Source organism: Pristiophorus japonicus, chromosome 17 (genome assembly GCF_044704955.1).
Source record: "Pristiophorus japonicus isolate sPriJap1 chromosome 17, sPriJap1.hap1, whole genome shotgun sequence".
Classification (NCBI taxonomy): Eukaryota; Metazoa; Chordata; class Chondrichthyes; family Pristiophoridae; genus Pristiophorus; species Pristiophorus japonicus.
The window spans coordinates 96481337-96500892 of record NC_091993.1 but is presented as its reverse complement, the minus strand read 5'-3'; the positions used below and the strand labels follow the sequence as shown (position 1 = coordinate 96500892).

At 45.6% G+C, this 19556-nt stretch overlaps 1 protein-coding gene and 2 pseudogenes across 2 annotated transcripts in view; 2 read left to right on the top strand and 1 right to left on the bottom strand.

Moving 5' to 3' along the window:
* The window catches only part of LOC139227866 (mitogen-activated protein kinase 14), a 164248-nt gene that overhangs the window by 59366 nt on the left and 85326 nt on the right, over nt 1–19556 (bottom strand). The window contains exon 5 of one of the 2 annotated variants that reach the window (XM_070858957.1): nt 16120–16228. In XM_070858957.1, the coding sequence (XP_070715058.1) occupies nt 16120–16228 (109 nt within the window). Of the gene's footprint in view, nt 1–16119; nt 16594–19556 lie in introns of those variants that run through there. The other variant, XM_070858954.1, reaches the window with a different exon arrangement.
* On the top strand, nt 18445–18683 carry LOC139228394 (U2 spliceosomal RNA; annotated as a pseudogene).
* Nucleotides 18822–19060, top strand: LOC139228372 (U2 spliceosomal RNA; annotated as a pseudogene).

The following is a 19556-nucleotide window of genomic DNA, read 5'->3' as shown; positions in this document are numbered from 1 at the left end:
GGGAGAGAGAGAGATGGGGAGGGGAGAGAGAGAGATGGGGGGGGAGAGAGAGAGATGGGGGGGGAGAGAGATTGGGGGGAGAGAGAGAGATGGGGGGGAGGAGAGAGAGATGGGGGGGAGAGAGAGAGATGGGGGGGAGAGAGAGAGATGGGGGGGGAGAGAGAGAGATGGGGGGGAGAGAGAGATGGGGGGGGAGAGAGAGAGAGTGGGGGGAGAGAGAGATGGGGGGGGGAAGAGAGAGAGATGGGGGGGAGAGAGAGAGAGATGGGGGGGGAGAGAGAGATGGGGGGGAGGAGAGAGATGGGGGGGAGAGAGAGAGATGGGGGGGAGAGAGAGAGATGGGGGGGAGAGAGAGAGATGGGGGGGAGAGAGAGAGATGGGGGGGGAGAGAGAGATGGGGGGGAGAGAGAGAGATGGGGGGGAGAGAGAGAGATGGGGGGGAGAGAGAGAGATGGGGGGGAGAGAGAGAGATGGGGGAGAGAGAGAGATGGGGGGGAGAGAGAGAGATGGGGGGAGAGAGAGAGATGGGGGGAGAGAGAGAAAATGGGGGGGAGAGAGAGAGATGGGGGGGGAGAGAGAGAGGATGGGGGGGGGGGAGAGAAAGAGAGATGGGGGGAGAGAGAGAGGGGCTGGGGAGGGAGGGAGAGAGGCAGAGGGAAAGGAAGAGAGGGGTGCAGGGGAGGGGGAAAGAGTGAATGGCTGGGGGGTGGGGGGTAGAAGAGAGAGGGGCTGGGGGTAGGGAGATATGGGGGAGGAGAAAGAGAGGATCACATTCTTCCAACCCCCTCTACAAGGGACATCATTGGAGTGGATGATATCCAGACGTCACGACACTCACTATTCACTTCATACCCAATAAACCTGTGAACAATCCGTACACAATGCCTGCACCATCTATTGGGATGGTGGGGGGGGGGGGGGGGGGGGGGGAGAAGAGAACAAGAGAGGAGGATGCAGTTGGACCTGGGGTAAGGCATCTCGGCTGGAGAAGGCATGCACTTGGACTGGGTGGTAAGGCACTTTGGCTGGCCTTTGATGTCTTCTAGAGAGCTCTGTCCTTTGTCGCTTCAGGAAGTCAAAGTGGATCGAGTTACAATTTACAAAGTCAGCAAGACCTTGGGATGAGCGGTTCCAGTTGCACATTCCTGTGAAACTTCAGGGTGGCTTACCCTCCAAGGGGATCAATCAGAAACAACGGGTGGAGCATGATGGCCATTTTTGCAGTACAAATAAGCTCGTCCTAATTTTAAATACTTAACAAATGTTAATAACCAAGCCAATTAGTAAAATAAGAATGTAGATTTGAACTTGCTTAGTTATGAAATATCAAATTGTATATTCTACACATTGTAGAAAAAAGCTTGCATAACGTTCCAAAGTTATCAATGAATTAGTAAAATATTTCTATGATTGGATTGGATCAGCAGCAGTATCTGTGTGCATCACTCCATATAATGCAAATACACATTTCTCAACATTTCAGGACACGGAGGACTTTGAAATTTAACGGGACACAGACATAATCCATAACAAAAAACACCATTAACAAATGAACATACAAATCAAACATTAGTGTGATAAATAAAAATCCAACATAAGTTTTCAAAAAGCGATGGTACAATGTGAACTCTGTTGCCTAATAACAGCAGCATCACATTCAGGTCAGACATATCGATCGCTCAAGGCAGGTATGTTAAGAAATTGTGTACATCAGGAAAGAATGTGTTGTGCAATTGATTGAATTAATTATTGAATTTCTCTACTGTTCTCAAAGCAACCATTACATGTGAACACAGTTGGTTTTCTTAGCTTTAATCTTACATTTTAAGGGACAAACATTTGAAGAATTTGTGGAATTACTATCATGCAAATTAAGATGCCACAGGAAAAGAGGTGGATATTCAAGTGATGTTCTAAAATAAATTCTCAAAGCACATATACAGAACTTTAACATACAGAACGTATGTTTTGCCTATATGAAATTACAAATTATTTCCATTAGTTTACACCGATATTACTCATATGTTCTGGGATCCATTGATCGCGAACTTAGAATTCACCTACTCAGCTACTGATCTGCGACAAACTTAGCTAGGCTGCCAGCACTTAACATTCTTTCTAAATTGTTTTACTACAGATACAGTTGGATTTCAGGAAACTTCCTTCCCATGCTAATATTTTTAATAGGTCGACAAGTCCCATCATTTCCCCTCCCTCCAAATTTTGGGAAGAGCCTGGCCTCCGCGAGAGGTGCCATATTTGAAACAAGAAGCTCACTGGATAGGAAATCAGAGATATAAACACATGTTCAATCTCACTACATGATGGTGTGTTGGAACATTCCTGAGAGAAACTCTCAAGGAAGACACTACTCAAAGTTAAAAACAGTAAAGAACCCTGGCTTACTTCGTTTAAGGTGGTTGTTTCTGTTCCTAGATTTATGCAAATCTAGAAGACATTTTTCCATATAGAATGCATTTTTTTTTACACTATTCGTACACCACGATTGAATGTTTTTAAATTTATCAGCTAAACTCCACGCCGCATTACTTGGATAATTACTTCATTGGCTGTAAAGCACTTTGAGACATCTGGTGGTCACGAAAGGCACTATATAAATCCAAGTCTTTCTTTAATTGGTGGAAGATCGAATTTCTTTTGCTGTGTGTGTTTTTAGAAGTTACAACAGCTAAATTGAAGATCTTTCTTTAAACAAAAACAGTATTTGGGTAGAGAAGGAACTACATATTCTTTAGGATGAGAATTTTCCCCACCCTAAACAAATTGTTTTATTTCAAGACACTAAGGTTATAACATTACACTCTCAAACTTCCCCTCTCTCATGCTAGTTAAAAGGTAACACTGGTGTAACTCCCTACATTTCCAAGTAACAGTTTCTAGTAAAACTAATTCAAGACTAAGTTAAGATATCTAACCTAGCAAGTAATGAAGCCTAAGATAACATCACTCTAAAAAGGGAATCAAGTGGAAAATTCAAGATCAACCTAAAATTATTCACCATCATTTAAGACTGGAACCACAGTAATCAACCTTAGTGGAATAGGCAAACAAGGTGAAATATGCAATTTAACGTGAAGCTGAGATTTTGATCCCAAATCCTCTATCACCAAGACCACTTACTTCCACCTCCGTAACATCGGCAGTTTCTACCCCGCGCCTCAGCTCATCTGATAAAACCCTCATTCATGCCCCATTAACTCTAGATTCAACTATTCCAATGCTCTCCTGGTCAGCCTCCCACCTCACACCCTTCGTAAACTTGAACATCCAAAACTGCTGTCTGTCGCAAGTCCCATTCACCCACTACCCTTGTGCTTGCTAACCTACATTGGGTCCTGGTTCAGCAACACCTTGATTTTAAAACGCTTATCCTCATTTTCAAATCCCTGTGGCCTCACCCCTCCCTATCTCTAATCTCCATCAGCCCTACAACCCTCCAAGATCTCTACGCTCCTCCAATTCTGGCCTCTTCTAAACTTTCATCGCTCCATCATTGACAGCTGTATCTTCAGTTGCCTAGGCCAAAAGCTCTGGAATTCCCTCCCTAAACTTCGCCTCTCTACCTCGCTCCCCTCCTTTAAGATGCTCCTTAAATCCCTTAAATATCTCATGTGGCTCGGTGTCAAATTTTGTTTGATAACCTGCCTGTGAAGCACCTTGGGAAGTTTTACTACATTAAAGGCACTATATAAATGGAAGTTGTTGTTGAAGAGTTGAAGAAATGTGTTTTGGGAGTATAAACTCAAAAACAAAACGCTGAATGGTGTGAAGGAGTAGAGACACAAAGGTGTGCAAATTCACAATTTCTTTAAATTATCAGTGCAGGTAGATAAAGCCATTAAGAGACCAATAGTACCATTGGTTTTATAAATAGAGGCAAATACAAGAGGAAGATTTCTCCCAAAGAAAAAAGTTCCTATGCATTGAGTTATTGCAGAGCATCCTGTACATACTATAGCAACACTGCACTCGAGGGTGTGGGTATCGAGTCCAGTGTCAGGGGCGCGATCAAGGAGACTGCTCATTCTTGTACGGGGATAAGCTTTTAAGTGTTCTCACAGCTGCACCCATCAGACAAGTGGGAGTATTCCAGCACACTTCTGATTACAGCCTAGCAGATGGGGCAAAGGCCTTGAGTAGTCAGGAGGTGAACCACTCATTTCAAGATGTCCAACCTCTGCACTGATCCTATAGCTAAGTGTACAGGGTAGTGGACATGGCTAGTACAGTTAAGCTTCTGGCCAACGGTAACCCCAGAATATTGATGTGCAGTTGAAGCTCGCGCGCGGGGCGGGAGAGAGCGCGCGCGAGTGTGTGTGCCTGGATGGGAGCAGGCTATACTGTAGTCTGATTCATTTATTGGAGTTATGAATGGAGCTGAACAATGCTGAATCATTGGAAAATAGGCCCACTCCAAACTTTGATAGTGGAAGGTCACTGATAAAGTAGCCGACAATGATTCGTAAACAACGCTGCCCTGAAGAACTTGTGCAATGATTGTATAGTATATGATCTAAGCCACTGGAAGGTTTCCCTTTGACCCCAGTTTTGATGGGGGCTCTTTGGTAGCATACTCAAAATTGGCACCTGTCAGTCATACTAGTTATGGTATACGCAGTCATATCAAACGACAAATCTAATAGGCATTTCATCCAGTTTGTCAAAATTTTGTTTTAACATGTATGTGCACACACGCACTTTAACACCGACATTGTGTACCATTAATTTTACACATTATCATTTTGAAAAATTATTTGTTTATGACAAAATAGAATTTCTCTATTCTATTCATGTACAACATTGAGTTATACAGACAAGCTCATTATAAAAATGCAGTCAACCTATATTACTAAAATTTCAATCCTACTGAGAAGATTTTTTCCCTCCATTTTGACTCCTCCTCCTCCTCCTCCTCCTCCTCCTCTGGAGAATATAAACCTAGTCTATTCTCTCTCAAGACAATCCCACCTCCCCCGCCCCCCCCCCCCAATCCCAGAAATCATCTACAATATACATAGATGACCTGGAAGAGGGGACAGAGTGTAATGTAACAAAATTTGCAGATGACACAAAGATTAGTGGGAAAGCAGGTTGTGTAGAGGACACAGAGAGGCTGCAAAGAGATTTAGATAGGTTAAGCGAATGGGCCAAGGTTTGGCAGATGGAATACAATGTCAGAAAATGTGAGGTCATCCACCTTGGGGAAAAAAAAACAGTAAAAGGGATTATTATTTGAATGGGGAGAAATTACAACATGCTGCGGTGCAGAGGGACCTGGGGGTCATTGTGCATGAAACTTTTTTTGGATCATTGTGCATGAATTCCAAAAAGTTAGTTTGCAGGTGCAGCAGGTAATCAGGAAGGTGAATGGAATGTTGGCCTTCATTGCGAGAGGGAGAGTACAAAAGCAGGGAGGTGTTGCTGCAACTATACAGGGTATTGGTGAGGCCGCAGCTAGAGTACTGTGTGCAATTTTGGTCACCTTACTTAAGGAAGGATATACTAGCTTTGGAGGGGGTGCAGACACGATTCACTAGGCTGATTCCGGAGATGAGGGGTTTACTTTATGATGATAGATTGAGTAAACTGGGTCTTTACTCGTTGGAGTTCAGAAGGATGAGGCGTGATCTTATAAAAACATTTAAAATAATGAAAGGGATAGACAAGATAGAGGCAGAGAGGTTGTTTCCACTGGTTGGGGAGACTAGAACTAGGGGGCACAGCCTCAAAATACAGGGGAGCCAATTTAAAACTGAGTTGAGAAGGAATTTCTTCTCCCAGAGGGTTGCGAATCTGTGGAATTCTCTGCCCAAGGAAGCAGTTGAGGCTAGCTCATTGAATGTATTCAAATCACAGATAAATAGATTTTTAACCAATAAGGGAATTAAGGGTTATTGGGAGCGGGTGGGTAAGTGGAGCCGAGTCCACGGCTAGATCAGCCATGATCTTTTTGAATGGCGGAACAGGCTCGAGGGGCTAGATGGCCTTCATCTTGTTCCTAATTCTTATGTTCTTATGAACCTTCGTTGCACTCCCTCAATGGTAAGTATATCCTTCCTTAGATAAGGAGACCAAAACGGAAATCCCCTACTCCTTTTTGAGTAGTGTCATAAATGTAAAAGATCCCATGAGGAGCAATGTCTTGGTGACATTTATCCAGCAATAACCACCATCAAAACAGATTATTTGATTATTTGCGGTTTGAGAGATCATAGTGTGCAGTTTAGCTGCCATATTTACCTGCATCATCATCATAGGCAGCCCCTCGGAATTGAGGAAGACTTGCTTCCACTCCTGAAGTGAGTCCTTAGGTGGCTGAACAGTCCAATACGAGAGCCACAGACTCTCTCAGGTGGGATAGGTAGTCGTTGAGGGAAGGGATCGGTGGGATTGGTTTGCCGCACGCTCTTTCCGGTGTCTGCGCTTGATTTCTGCATGCCCTCGGCGTTGAGATTCGAGGTGCTCAGCGCCCTCTCGGAAGCACTTCCACCACTTAGGGCAGTCTTGGGCCAGGGAATCCCAGGTGTCAGTGGGGATATTGCACTTTATCAGGGAGGCTTTGAGGGGGTCCTTGTAGAGTTTCTGCTGCCCACCTTAGAGCTCCTTCACGGCAAATGAACCAGAATTGAGCACTTACTTTGGGAGTCTCGTGTCTGGCATGCGAATTATGTGGCCTGCCCAGTTGAGCTGATCGAGTGTGGTCAGTGCTTCAATGCTGGGGATGTTAGCCTGAATGAGGACGCTGATGTTGATGCGCCTGTCCTCTCAGAGGATTTTGTAGGATCTTGGAGACATCGTTGGTGTCTACTGTACATGGTCCACGTGCCTGAGCCATACAGGAGGGCAGGTATTACTACAGCCCTGTAGACCATGAGCTTGGAGCAAGTTTTGAGGGCCTGGTCTTCAAACACTCTCTTCCTCAGGCAGCCAAAGGCTGCACTGGAGGCGGTGTTGGATCTCATCGTCGATGCCTGCTCTTGTTGATAGGAGGCTCCCAACATATGGGAAGTGGTCCACGGTGAACTTGAATTTACATAGAGCCTTTCACATCCTCAGGAAGTCCCAATGCACTTTACAGTCAATGAACTACCCGAAAGGCTCTATGTAAATTCAAGTTACTTTTTTATTTAAATGTAATCCTGATGGCCTGACACTTGGTATTTTGTCAGGAGTGGCAACTGAAGTTCTGAGAGTTGAACTCCTTTGCTCAGGATTTATATTTTGAAGCCTCAATGTGCGCAGACGCAAGCATCGTCGACAGAGGATGGGATGATTTTGGATCTACCCTGGAGGCAACGAAGCTTGAACAGGTTCCCACTAGTTCAATAGTTTAGTTCCACTCCAGCGGGGAGCTTGTTGAGTGTGAGGTGGAGCATTGCAGCGAGGAAGATTGAGGAGAAGGTTGGCGTAATGACGCAGCCCTGCTTGACTCTAGTCCGGACGTGGATTGGGTCTGTGGTGGATCCGTTGGTCAGGATTATGGCTTGCATGTCGTCGTGAAGCAGGCGGAGGATGGCGACAAATTTTTGGAGGCAGCCGAAACTGAGGAGGACGCTCCTTAGTCCCTCACGGTTGAGTGTCAAAGGCGGCCATTTACAAAGGTTGGTGCTGTTCCCTGCATTTCTCTTGTAGTTGTCACGCTGTAAATATCATGTCCGTCGTACCCCGTAGTGGACAGAGTCCGCACTGTGACTCCGAGGGCGCTCCTCAGCCACAGGGAGAAGGCGGATGAGGAGGATTCTAGCGATGACCTTCCCAGTGGCTGATAACAGGGAGATTCCCCTGTAGTTGCCGCAGTCGGACTTGTCCCCTTGCATCCAAGGCGTACGAAAGCATGGACCTTACACTAAGCATCCGTAAGACAACGGTCCTCCACCAACCTTACCCAGTCATGCAGCACTGCCCCCGTCATCAAGATCCACGGTGCAGTCCTGGACAACATGGACCACTTTCCAAATCTCGGGAGCCTACCATCAGCAAGGGCAGACATCGACGACGAGGGTCAACACGCCTCCAGTGTGCCAGCACAGCCTTTGGCCGCCAGAGAAAGAGTTTTTTTGAAGATCAGGCCCTCAAATCTGGCACCAAGCTTGTGGTCTACAGGACTTAGTGATATGGCTCAGAGACGTGGACCATGTACAATAGACACCTCAAGTCATTGGAGAAATACTACCAGCATTGTCACCACAAGATCCTACAAATCCCCTGGGAGGACAGACGCACCGACATTGGTGTCCTTGATCAGGCAAACATCCCCAGAATCGAAGCACTGATCACACTCTACCAGCTCCGTTGGGCAGGCCACATGGTTCACATACCTGACCAGACTCCCAAAGCAAGCGCTCTACTCGGAACTCCTACACGGCAAGCGAACCCCAAGTGGGCAGAGGAAAAGTTTCAAGGACACCCTCAAAGCCTCCTTGATAAAATGCAACATCCCCACCGATACCTGGGAGTCTCTTGCCAAAGGCCACCCTAAGTGGAGGAAGAGCATCTGGGAGGGCACAGAGCATCTAGAGTCTCGTCGCCGAGAGCATGCAGTAAACAAGCGCAGGCAACGGAAGGAGCGTGCGGCAAACCAGACCCGCCTATCCTTTCCTTCAACGACTGTCTGTCCCACATGAGAGAGACTGTAATTCCCGTATTGGACTGTTCAGTCACCCAAGAACTCACTTTTAGAGTGGAAGCAAGTCTTTCTCGATTTCAAGGGACTGTAGATGATGATGATATTTTGAAGAAATATTTGAAAGGAAAAATGGTTTACACAAACCTATTTCAATGCATTTCAGTAGATGAGATAAAAGTGCAACAAATCTAATCTGAACGGTACAAAGTGACTCGAGAATCTATAGGTTTGAGAAATTTACGAATCAATTTTCCAATTTTAAAACAAAATGTCATAAAAAACCTCCAAATATAAATGGAGTTGTATCAGAAAGTTGCATGGAATAAAAGGGGATTGGTTTTGATAAAAGAACCATTTGGACTATTAAGTGAAAGTGCTATAATTCGTTTCTGTTGTAGTGGGTCCAAAAGTAGACAAGTCAATAGAGTAATATGTTCTTTAAGGTGTGTCTTTTGAAATTCCAGCATGTGACTTAACTCTTTAAGCCTTACTTATATAATAGTCGCACTGTTTGCAAAAGAATTGCAGCCAAGAGGAGATAAAACATTAACTAGGTAACTGCGTTGACAGTTCTGCGTCAAGAAAAAACAAGCCCTAAATTTCAGATTTGACACAGGTTATTATTAAAGGTCTACTCCTCCTGCAATTCTATTTTTCCAAGGAGAAACATTTGAAAGTGAACAGTGTACATATAAAAAACTTGAAGGCCCATTTCAGCCCAAATTAAATATAATTTCCCTACAAAGTGTTAAAGAAATTACTGCTTCAAACCAGAGATAAACTAGCCCTTGGGCTTTCTGTAACAAGCTCTGAAAATATCCAAATTCACAAATTAGTAGGACACTAGCTAAGAAATCAACTAGTTGAATCAAATTTAGGACAGTATGAACTCTTAATCAAACTTCCCTCAAGATCCAAAGTTTTTGATAGTTTAAATCTTAATCTAAATGAAAAAGACAAAACAGAGACATTCCTAAAAGTGTGCATTTGCAATGCTGCACCAAAGTACTCCATTTTAAACTCCATCATCTCAATCACTTGAATTTAACCCATTAGCAGATATGACCAGAAGAGAGCTACATTTTAAGCTGAACGGGTTGACACACAAGCAGGAGTGACATAGTGAGGTCAATTAGGCATCGTCCCTCAGAAGCCAAGCTACAAGGTAAAAAGGCCTTTTGTCAGCAGTGTAAATAAGTGACATTATAACTAACACCCTTTTATTGGCAAGCCGGTGAATCAGAAGCCTAATTCATAGACGCAAATAGAAAACAGGGATTTACAGTTACCCAGATATGCAAATGCAGTTAAAACTACAAATAAAATAAAGAACATGCATTTATATAGTATATTTCATGACCTCAGGACATCCCAAACCACTTTACAGCCAATTAATTATTTTTTTTGCAGTGTAGGAAATGCAGCAGCCAATTTGCACACAGTGAGGTCTCTCTAGAGATATAATTTATTTTAGTGATATTGGTTGAAGGATAAAATATTGGCCACACTGGGGAGAACTCCTTTGCTTTTCAAATAGTGCCATGGGGTCTTTTACATCCACCCGATTGGCAGACGGGCCTCGGGTCATCTGAAAGATATCACCCAACAGTGCGGCACTCCCTCAGTACTGCACTGAGGTAGCAACCTAAATTACGCGCTTAGGTCTCTGGAGTGGGACTTGAACCCACAACCTTCTGACTTAGAGGCAAGACTGCGACCACTGAGCCATGGCTGACACCACAACCTTGTATACTTTGTGTATCGTATCCGGTTTGATGTTTGGATGGAAGAAAGCTGCAAGGGAAGCAAAATGTGAAAAATCCCCTTTCATAATAACAATTCTATGACAAATGCTATCAGCTGAATAAAAACAGAAAATGCAGGAAATCTCAGCGGGTCAGGCAGCATCTGTGGGGAGAGAGAGTTAACGTTTCAGGTTGATGACCATCGACCTGAAATATTAACTGTGTTTCTCTCCACAGATGCTGCCTGACCCGCTGAGATTTCCAGCATTTTGTGTTTTTATTTCAGATTCCAGCATCCGCAGTAGTTTGCTTTTGCTATCAGCTGAATGTTGGGAAAAATCAAAACCATAATTTTGTTTCCACAATAAATTCCATTTGTCAGATTTCCTGCAGCCTTCTCACTGCCTCCCCCCCCGCTGCCGTCGGTCGGGCCCTCACTGCCTCCTCCTCCCCCCCCACCGTCGGGATCGGCTGCCTCCTCACTGCATTCCCCCCCCACTGCCATCGGTAACGGCTGCCTCCTCCCTGCCTCCCCCCCGCTGCCGTCGGTTGGGCCCTCACTGCCTCCTCCCCCCCTCCCTGCCGTCGGGAACGGCTGCCTCCTCACTGCCTTCCCCCCGCCGTCGGGAACGGCTGCCTTAACTTGTGAGGCTTCCTGCAGCCTTCTCCCTGCCTGAAGCACTTTCACACAGGTAGGAACATGGTTTATTTAATCTTTTCTTTGCTTATAAATTTTTATCCAGGTTGGAATTATTTGTAGAATATTTGTATAAGTATAACTAAGGATCTATTGTAGAATGTAATTACTTCCCTTCCCCCCCCCCCCCCCCACCTCGTTCTGGACGCCTAATTTGTAAACTGCACTTGATTTTTTAATGTGTAGACAAGGTTTTTTCAGGCCTACAAAAATCTTCACTTGCTCCATTCTAAGTTAGTTAGGAGTACGTTTGCACTGTGGAAACTTTCAAATCAGGCGTCAGTGTTTGACATTACTGGCAATATTAGTTGGGAAGCATTACTGAGTTCAAAAGCAACAGAAAACTGACAACATGCAGTTGACAATGAATCATCCCTTGATTTATTACCTTCAATCGTATTCAAATATTAACATATGAACAGATGCAGAGATCATAATTCTTGACAGCTCTTTGAATTTTAAAATAGATTCCTACTGAAACATTACCTCTAATGTTAGTGTGACAATTCTTATGAAGTGGCTATGCAAATTTGGTGCAATTTTACACCAAAACAAAATCAAATTGTGACAATCTTGCATTATGTGAAAAGAATAATTTTTGCTTAATTACTTGCTGTGTGATAAACAACAGTGTGTTTAAACTGTCTCCTCAAAGAATTTTACCAACACTGACCATAGTACATGTTATTTCAAAGTGATTTTGCTCAAAAAGTTTCAAATCATTTGGTAATTTGAATTAAACAGCACAAGAGGCATTTTGCTCAAACATTATTTGAACATATTTTCAAAAGAGAAATACCAACATTTTTCTTTTAAACTCAGGGGTGGAATTCAATTTCATTATTCTTGTTTTAAAAAAAAAACATGTTGCAGTATACAAACTAATTGTCTTTCAAAATTAGCACAAGTCCATCACAATTCGAAAAGGGTACAAAACTAGGACTTGTATGCGTTTCAACTTTCTTATTTCCCCCAACTTAATTTCTTCTCATCTTCCAGCCTGCACTTTGCACTTCTAATAAGCTGTCTCAAAACAGGAGTGCAAGGTTCAGAAATCAGACTTAACCACAAAACCTACCACTCCACATCATGTATTTTAATCGCCCATTTATTCTACCAAACTATTTACATTGAATTGTTTTATTGGCAAATGTGCCTATATATATTGTAGTGCGTAAATGACAATACCAAATAACTGCACATGTATGCAACTTTGCCACACTGATCACAGCATTCCTGGATCTCAAAGATTGCCAATGGCAAAACTACATTGTTGGTCTGGAGATGGTGAGTCAAAAAGTCAGCTAGTTATAATTAGACCCAATTTATCAGGTCACGTGATCCAAGTGCCACCTCTGGCACCCAATAGTCAATGGTACCCCAAGAAATCTCTTCCTGCCCCCTCAAAAGCTGGTGTTGGCTCCTTCAGCAGCACTGCCATCATTTTGCAAAATTGTTTCAGATAGTTCCCATCATTGTAGCCAATTTTGCAAAGAAAATGAGATGCATGACTAATGTAAATGTGATATGATTGACAATCAGCTAAAAAATCTATAATTTGCAAGAAAGTTAGAAACTCATGTATCATACTCAGTTCAGGGGCTGAAGCAATTTTTTTTATTACTTGCCTAGAAATAGCTTCCCAGCAATGCTGCAAATTGTTTTAGAAGTTTTCATAATATCTCCAAATATGCAAGCAGCAGTGGCTTGCTCTTCCACAGATATTTTGGAGAAGTTTAAAGAACTGTTTATTAACACCCAAACTTCCCAAATCTGTGCAGTGTGGAGCAGGAGCACTTCAGTCACTCAGGCTGGCAGCATAGTATTTCTTCACAACCTCTGCTTCTTCTTGCATTGATAGAAACATAGAAAAAATAGGTGCAGGAGTAGGCCATTCGGCCCTTCGAGCCTGCACCACCATTCAATATCATGGCTGATCATGCAACTTCAATACCTCATTCCTGCTTTCTCTCCATACCCCTTGATTCCTTTAGTCATAAGGGCCAAATCTAACTCTCTTTTGAATATATCTAACAAACTGGCCTCAACAACTTTGTGGTAGAGAATTCTACAGGTTCACAATTCTGTGAGTGAAGTTTCTCCTCATCTCAGCCCTAAATGGCTTACCCCTTATCCTTAGACTGTGACCCCTGGTTCTGGACTTGCCCAACATCAGGAACATTTTTCCTGCATCTAACCTGTCCAATCCCATCAGAACGTTATATGTTTCTATGAGATCCCCTCTCATTCTTCTAAATTCCAGTGAATATAAGCATAGTCGATCCAGTCTTTCTTCAAATGTCAGTCCTGCCACCCTGGGAATCAGTTTGGTGAACCTTTGCTGCACTCCCTCAATAGCAAGAATGTCCTTACTCAGATTAGGAGATCAAAGCTGTACACAATCTTCAAGGTGTGGCCTCACCAAGGCCCTGTACAACTGCAGTAAGACCTCCCTGTTCCTATACTCAAATCCTCTCGCTATGAAGGCCAACATGCCATTTACCTTCTTCACCGCCTGTTGTACCTGCATGCCAACTTTCAATGACTGATGTACCATGACACCCAGGTCTCGTTACACCTCCCCTTTTCCTAATCTGTCATCATTCAGATATTCTGCCTTCCTGTTTTTGCCACCAAAGTGGATAACCTCACATTTATCTACATTATACTGCATCTGCCATGCATTTGCCTACTCACCTAACCTGTCCAAGTCACCCTGCAGCCTCTTAGCATCCTCCTCACAGCTCACACTGCCACCCAGCTTGTATTGTACGGAGAGGCAGGACTGCCACTCAAATCAATGTTACTTGTTGCTCCATAGTTCTGGAGGTTGTTGGTGCACATTTTCTGTAAATTCCACCAATACAATCACTAACCTGCTAAAACCTCTGCCACTCACCCATCTTTTCCCATCTCTTCAATTGTCTTCACATCTCCCAGAAAAGTCCCTCTGCAGCCTCACCCCACCCTATCTTTACAACCACCAGCTCTACATCACTGACCATGCCCTGCAATACTGCAACTTTAGCCTCATCATTCCACATTTCTACTGCACTATGGCAGTGTTCAGTCCTGCTTTCTGGAGGAGATGCTGTTGATATGAAAGTAGGTGGTCAGTGATGAATGTGGGTTTGAAGTTCAGATCAGGTTCAGCAGGTCCCCGAGATCACCTTGCTGCGGTTTTTGCAAACATGTTTCTCAATTAATTAGCAAAGCAATTAAACTCGGACACACATTATCTTCTTCTCAGGCAGTCCCTCGGAGTCGAGGATGACTTGCTTCCACGTTAATATGAGTTCTAAGGTGGCTGATGAGTCCAATGCAGGATTCTAAAGTCTCTGTCACAGGTGGGGCAGGTGGTGGTTGAAGGGACGGGTGGGTGGGTGGGGTGCTTGATTTGTCGTACACTCCTCCTGCTGTTTGTACTTGACTACTGCATGCTCCTGACGAAGAGACTCAAAGTGTTCGACACCTTACCGAATGAGTCTTCTCCACTTTGAGCGGTCATGGGCCAGGGATTTCCAAGTGTCGGTGGGGCTGTTACATATTTTTCAGGGAGGCTTGGAGAGTGTCCTTGCAGAGTTTTCTCTGTCCTCCTGGGACTCGCTTACTGTGACAGAGCTCAGAGTAGAGTGCCTGTTTCCAGAGTCTTGTATCAGGCAAGCGAACTACGTGGCCCGTCCATTGGGAGATGATTTGGGCGTGATCAATGCTTCGAAGCTGGCCTGCGAGAATACGGATGTTGGTACGCCAAACCTGCCACTGGATTTGCAGAATTTTGTGGAGGAAATGTACATTGTCCATGTCTCTGAAGCATAAAGGATGTCACCAGTCTCCACCTGCTTCACAATGACATGCAAGCTGTGATCCTTACCAACGGATCCACTACAGACTCAATACAAGTGCAGACCGGGGTCAAGTAAGGCTGTATCATTGCACCAACGCTCTTAATCTTTCTCGTTGCAATGCTTCATCTAATCTCCAACAAGTTCACCGCTGGAGTGGAGTTAATCTACAGGATGAACAGGAAATTGTTCAACCTCCATCGCCTCCAGTCGAGTACCAAGGTTGTCCCAATCTCTGTCACTGAATTAGTATGCAGACAGCGCTTGTGTTTGCACACTCAAGAGGCCGAACTCCAAACCATCGCTGATACCTTCACCAAACATCTTGTATACAAAAAGAAACAGACTTCCCAAACTGTGTAAATCAACAAGTTCCAAACCTCTACCAAACTATGTTAACTATTTAGGTGCGTTCCCAATAGGTGAAACAACTCAGCAGGTCAAATCAATGGCACTCAACAGGTTACAGATGGTTCCAAAACAGCACGGTTAACACTATCCAATTTGCCCACTTGATGCAAGAGTGTGCCAATAAAAACAAAACTGGCAATCATAAACACAATAACTAAAACAAGATCGACGACACCTTAACGAAGCAAAATACATTCACTTTATTGATCAAACAAATGCAGTCAACATCAGGGATCATTAAGTACATTTTCAATATTCCAAAGGGTTTTGAACTCAACCACAAGACAAACTCTGATGGATCAAAGTCCAACATCGGTGATGCAAAAAAAAAAGCGAGTGTAACAATTGCGAGCAATAAAACTTTCGTTGTGCTCCTGTTGCTTTCACCCTTTTGTTGCACACGGTTATGTGACTTCTGCAGCCGAGTAGACAAACCCGCTGCAACAAGTTGCTGAACAACCCATTTCCGACCAGCATGAATTTATTCTTTGGCAGGTCACTCTTTAAAATGAAATACATTTTTGCAAAAATAAAAAAGGAACATCTGTGCACCGCAACATGCGCAGCGTCTCTCGCACACACACACACCAAAAAGAACAAGGCCAGTTCAACAACTCCGGGCCTAGCGAGGCCTGCAACTGGTGCAAAGCAGAGACGCCGAGGCCGCCAATGCTGTTGCATTCACTCAAAAAAAAAACTTTTCCTCACAACTTGTGCAACCGGTGCGCGGCTCTGGCAGTCAATAAAGAAGTAAATAGGCGGCGAGGCACGTACCAGACGGAGCCGTAAGCCCCTGAGCCGACGGGGGAGAGGTTCTGGTATCTCTCGGGCACTTCCCAGATTGTCTTATTCAACTCCTGCTTGTAAAAGTGCGGCCTGACTTCTGACATTGTGTGTAGTGTCTGCTCGCCCCTTCGAGGCGGCGGGGAGGAGGGGGACTGTGGATGGAAATAATTAAAAAAAAGAAAACCGTCCCTTTTATAATTTAAAACAAAAACGAACCCAATTGCTGGAGAGTGTGTGGGTGCGAGTGGGGGTTCGTTTAAATCGCACAATTAAACAAAAAAATCCATGCAACGAAATTCTCCTTGCGAGCTGAGCTGAAGCATTGGGAAATATGCGGAGGCGGCTGTGCGCTCAGGTCGGTGAAGGCGAGCAGCTCCCCGACAGGCATTTGACGCTCGACAGCGGCTCCCAGCCTCTCGTCGGACGACGTTACAACGCCCGTCCACCCCCAGCTTCTCCACTCTCCCCGCCCCCTCCTCCTCCCGCCACAAGCGCGCGCCGGATCGCTCGGCGATTGCGTCATAATTCCCGGCACTGACGCTGGAGGTGCCTGCGCGCGCGCTGCCTCTGACCCATCTGTCACTCATCCTCCCATGTTTAACATCATAGGATGGATATATATATATATCATCATCATAGGCGGTCTCTCCAAGCGAGCATAACTTGCTTCCATGCCAAAAAGGATGAGTTCACAGATGTTTCAATGAAGGACCCGATATTCCAGTCCTGAACTCCAGGGCTGGAAGGTGCCTGCGCGTGGATTTTTTTTTTAAACGTGTGGTGGCCATTGCACATCAGCCACCACACGGGCTTGACAGAGCTCGGCCTTTATCCAGTGGCAAGGGTTCACCAGGGCGACTGGAGACCTGCTCTGCTGCACGGACCTAGTGCGCACACATATCGCAGTGTGACCTGGCCCGTGCTGCCCCATGGCCCTCGGCTCTTCTGGGCCCCGTACCCCCATTTGCCGCACCTCCGCCACGATCTCTCACCGCTCCCCCGCCACGATCTCTCTCCGCTTCTCCGCCCTGAGCATCTGCCGCATTTCTGCCTCGATCCCTCGCTGCTTCTCCGCCTCAATCATCCGCCGCACCTCTGTCATGAACTTTCGCCGCTCATCTATATATATACACTCACACAGCAAAGAAACAGGCCATTCGGCCCAAGCAGTCCATTCCTGCTCCTCTCGAACCTCCTACCATCTTCATCTAACTCTTAATGGGGGTAACCCCCTATTCCCTTCGTCCTCCTATGCTTATCCAGCCTCCGGAGCCTTAAAGGCATCTATACTCTGCAACTCAACTATTCCAGGTGATAGCGATTTCCACATTACCACTACTTTCTGGGTAAAGAAGTTCCTGCTGAGTTCCCAATTTGATTTCTTGGTGCTTATCATGGTCTTTCGTTTTGCTCTTCCCCACAAGTAGCAACACTCTGTTTCTACTCTATCAAAACCTTTCACAGTTTTAAAGACCACAGGGCCAAAATTGCCCTCCGCCTGAAATGAAGCGCACCTACCTATTTTAAAGTGCTCCGTCCGCCCCAATTCATGGGGTGGACAATCCAGGGAACTTCAGCTCTTGGGTTTTTTTGGGGATGGGGCAGATGTGATGTCATCAACGGGGCAGATGTGCAGGCGGGTCGAAGCGGCCATCGTCAGTGGAGCGGAAGTGCGGGCGGGTTGGAACGGCTGTCGCTACAAGTCATTAGCGCCACTCTGATGATGGTAGCACGTCGCTGATGATAACAGCACGATGCGAACATACCAGGTTGCGTTGATGCCTCACAACGTCCTTCCCCTTCAGTTAAAGGGGAGGGCTGCTGCGAGTTCTGCAGCCACTTTTGTGACAAAGACTGGATCACCAGGGAGGGTTTTGGCCAGGCCAGTGGCCCGGTGCCCAAGAGGGGGTGCCGGACTGCCTATTGGCGGCTTGGTCGAACCCATGGCCACCATTGTTGGGCCGACCTGGCCGTCGGCCGCAGCAATGCACCCTCACCTTTAAGGGGAGGCGTGCCGCCCAGCCACAAGAAGCTTCCCGCCGGGAAAAGATGTCAGGGGCTCTGAGCATCGGCTGATCCGCTCCCGCGGGGTAATTTCCCGTGGGGGGGGGGCAATTTCCCCACGTGGGGCGGAAAGGGGGTCGCAACATGGGCGGAGCAGAGACATTCTCCGCCGGGAAAATCCACGAGGGCAATTTGTAAAATGATGGCCTCTCCGCGCCGACTGAGCAGTGAGTGCTTACAGATCTGTGGCTGCCTCTTTGAGGCAGTCACGGCTCTTTCGAAAGGGGCAATTTTAGCTCCCTGTATCATCCCCCCTTTCGGCCTTTTGGCTAAGATCATGCGTAACTGACCTGACAGGGGAGTAGCCACCATGACCTCCGGGTGGTTCTCCCTGGATCAGGAAGGTATATGCTTGCTTTTTTGGAAACAGGAGGTGGGTGGGGTGGCTTGACCCATCCATCTCCACGGAGGTGTGTGGGGGACCTGACCCATCCACCTCCATGGCACGAACCTGGTATTGCAGTACTTCCAGGAACGGTGCAGTGGCTCTAGGCCTTTTGGCTAAGAGCATTGGCGCAGAGTGATCCTTGGCGTGTGCAAGGTGACCTCTGGCTTTTGTGATTTGACAAAGAATTGGAACGATTGGCTACGAATTAAAAAAAAAAAAAAAAAATCCCCCCTTTTGAATCGCTTCTCGGCCTTTTGGCGAAGATCATGCGTAACTGACCTGACAGGGGAGTAACCACCATAACCCCAAGGTGGTTCTCCCTGGATCAGGAAGATATATGCTTGCTTTTTTGGAAATAGGAGGTGGGTGGGGTGGCTTGACCCATCCACCTCCACGGAGGTGTGTGGGGGGCCTGACCCATCCACCTCCATGGCACGAACCTGGTATTGCAGTACTTCCAGGAACGGTGCAGTGGCTCTCGGCCTTTTGGCTAAGAGCATTGGCGCAGAGTGATCCTTGATGTGTGCAAGGTGACCTCTGGCGTTTGTGATTTGACAAAGAATTGGAACGATTGGCTACGAATTTCAAAAAAAAATAAAAAAAAATCCCCCCTTTTGAATAGAGAATCAAAGCAAAACGCTGCCGGAAATTCAAAATGCAAAAAAATAATGCTGGGAAACACACTTCCCCAACATAATTTATTGGAGAGAATTGAAAAAAATCTACACAAATTGATGCATAAGCTAAGAAAAAAAGCTTTGCATTTATACAGGATCTTTCACGAACTCCAGATGTCCCAAAGCGCTTTACATAAGAACATAAGAATTAGGAACAGGAGTAGGGCATCTCGAGCCTGCTCCGCCATTCAACAAGATCATGGCTGATCTGGCTGTGGACTCAGCTCCACTTACCCGCCCGCTCCCCATAACCCTTAATTCCCTTATTGGTTAAAAATCTATCTATCTGTGACTTG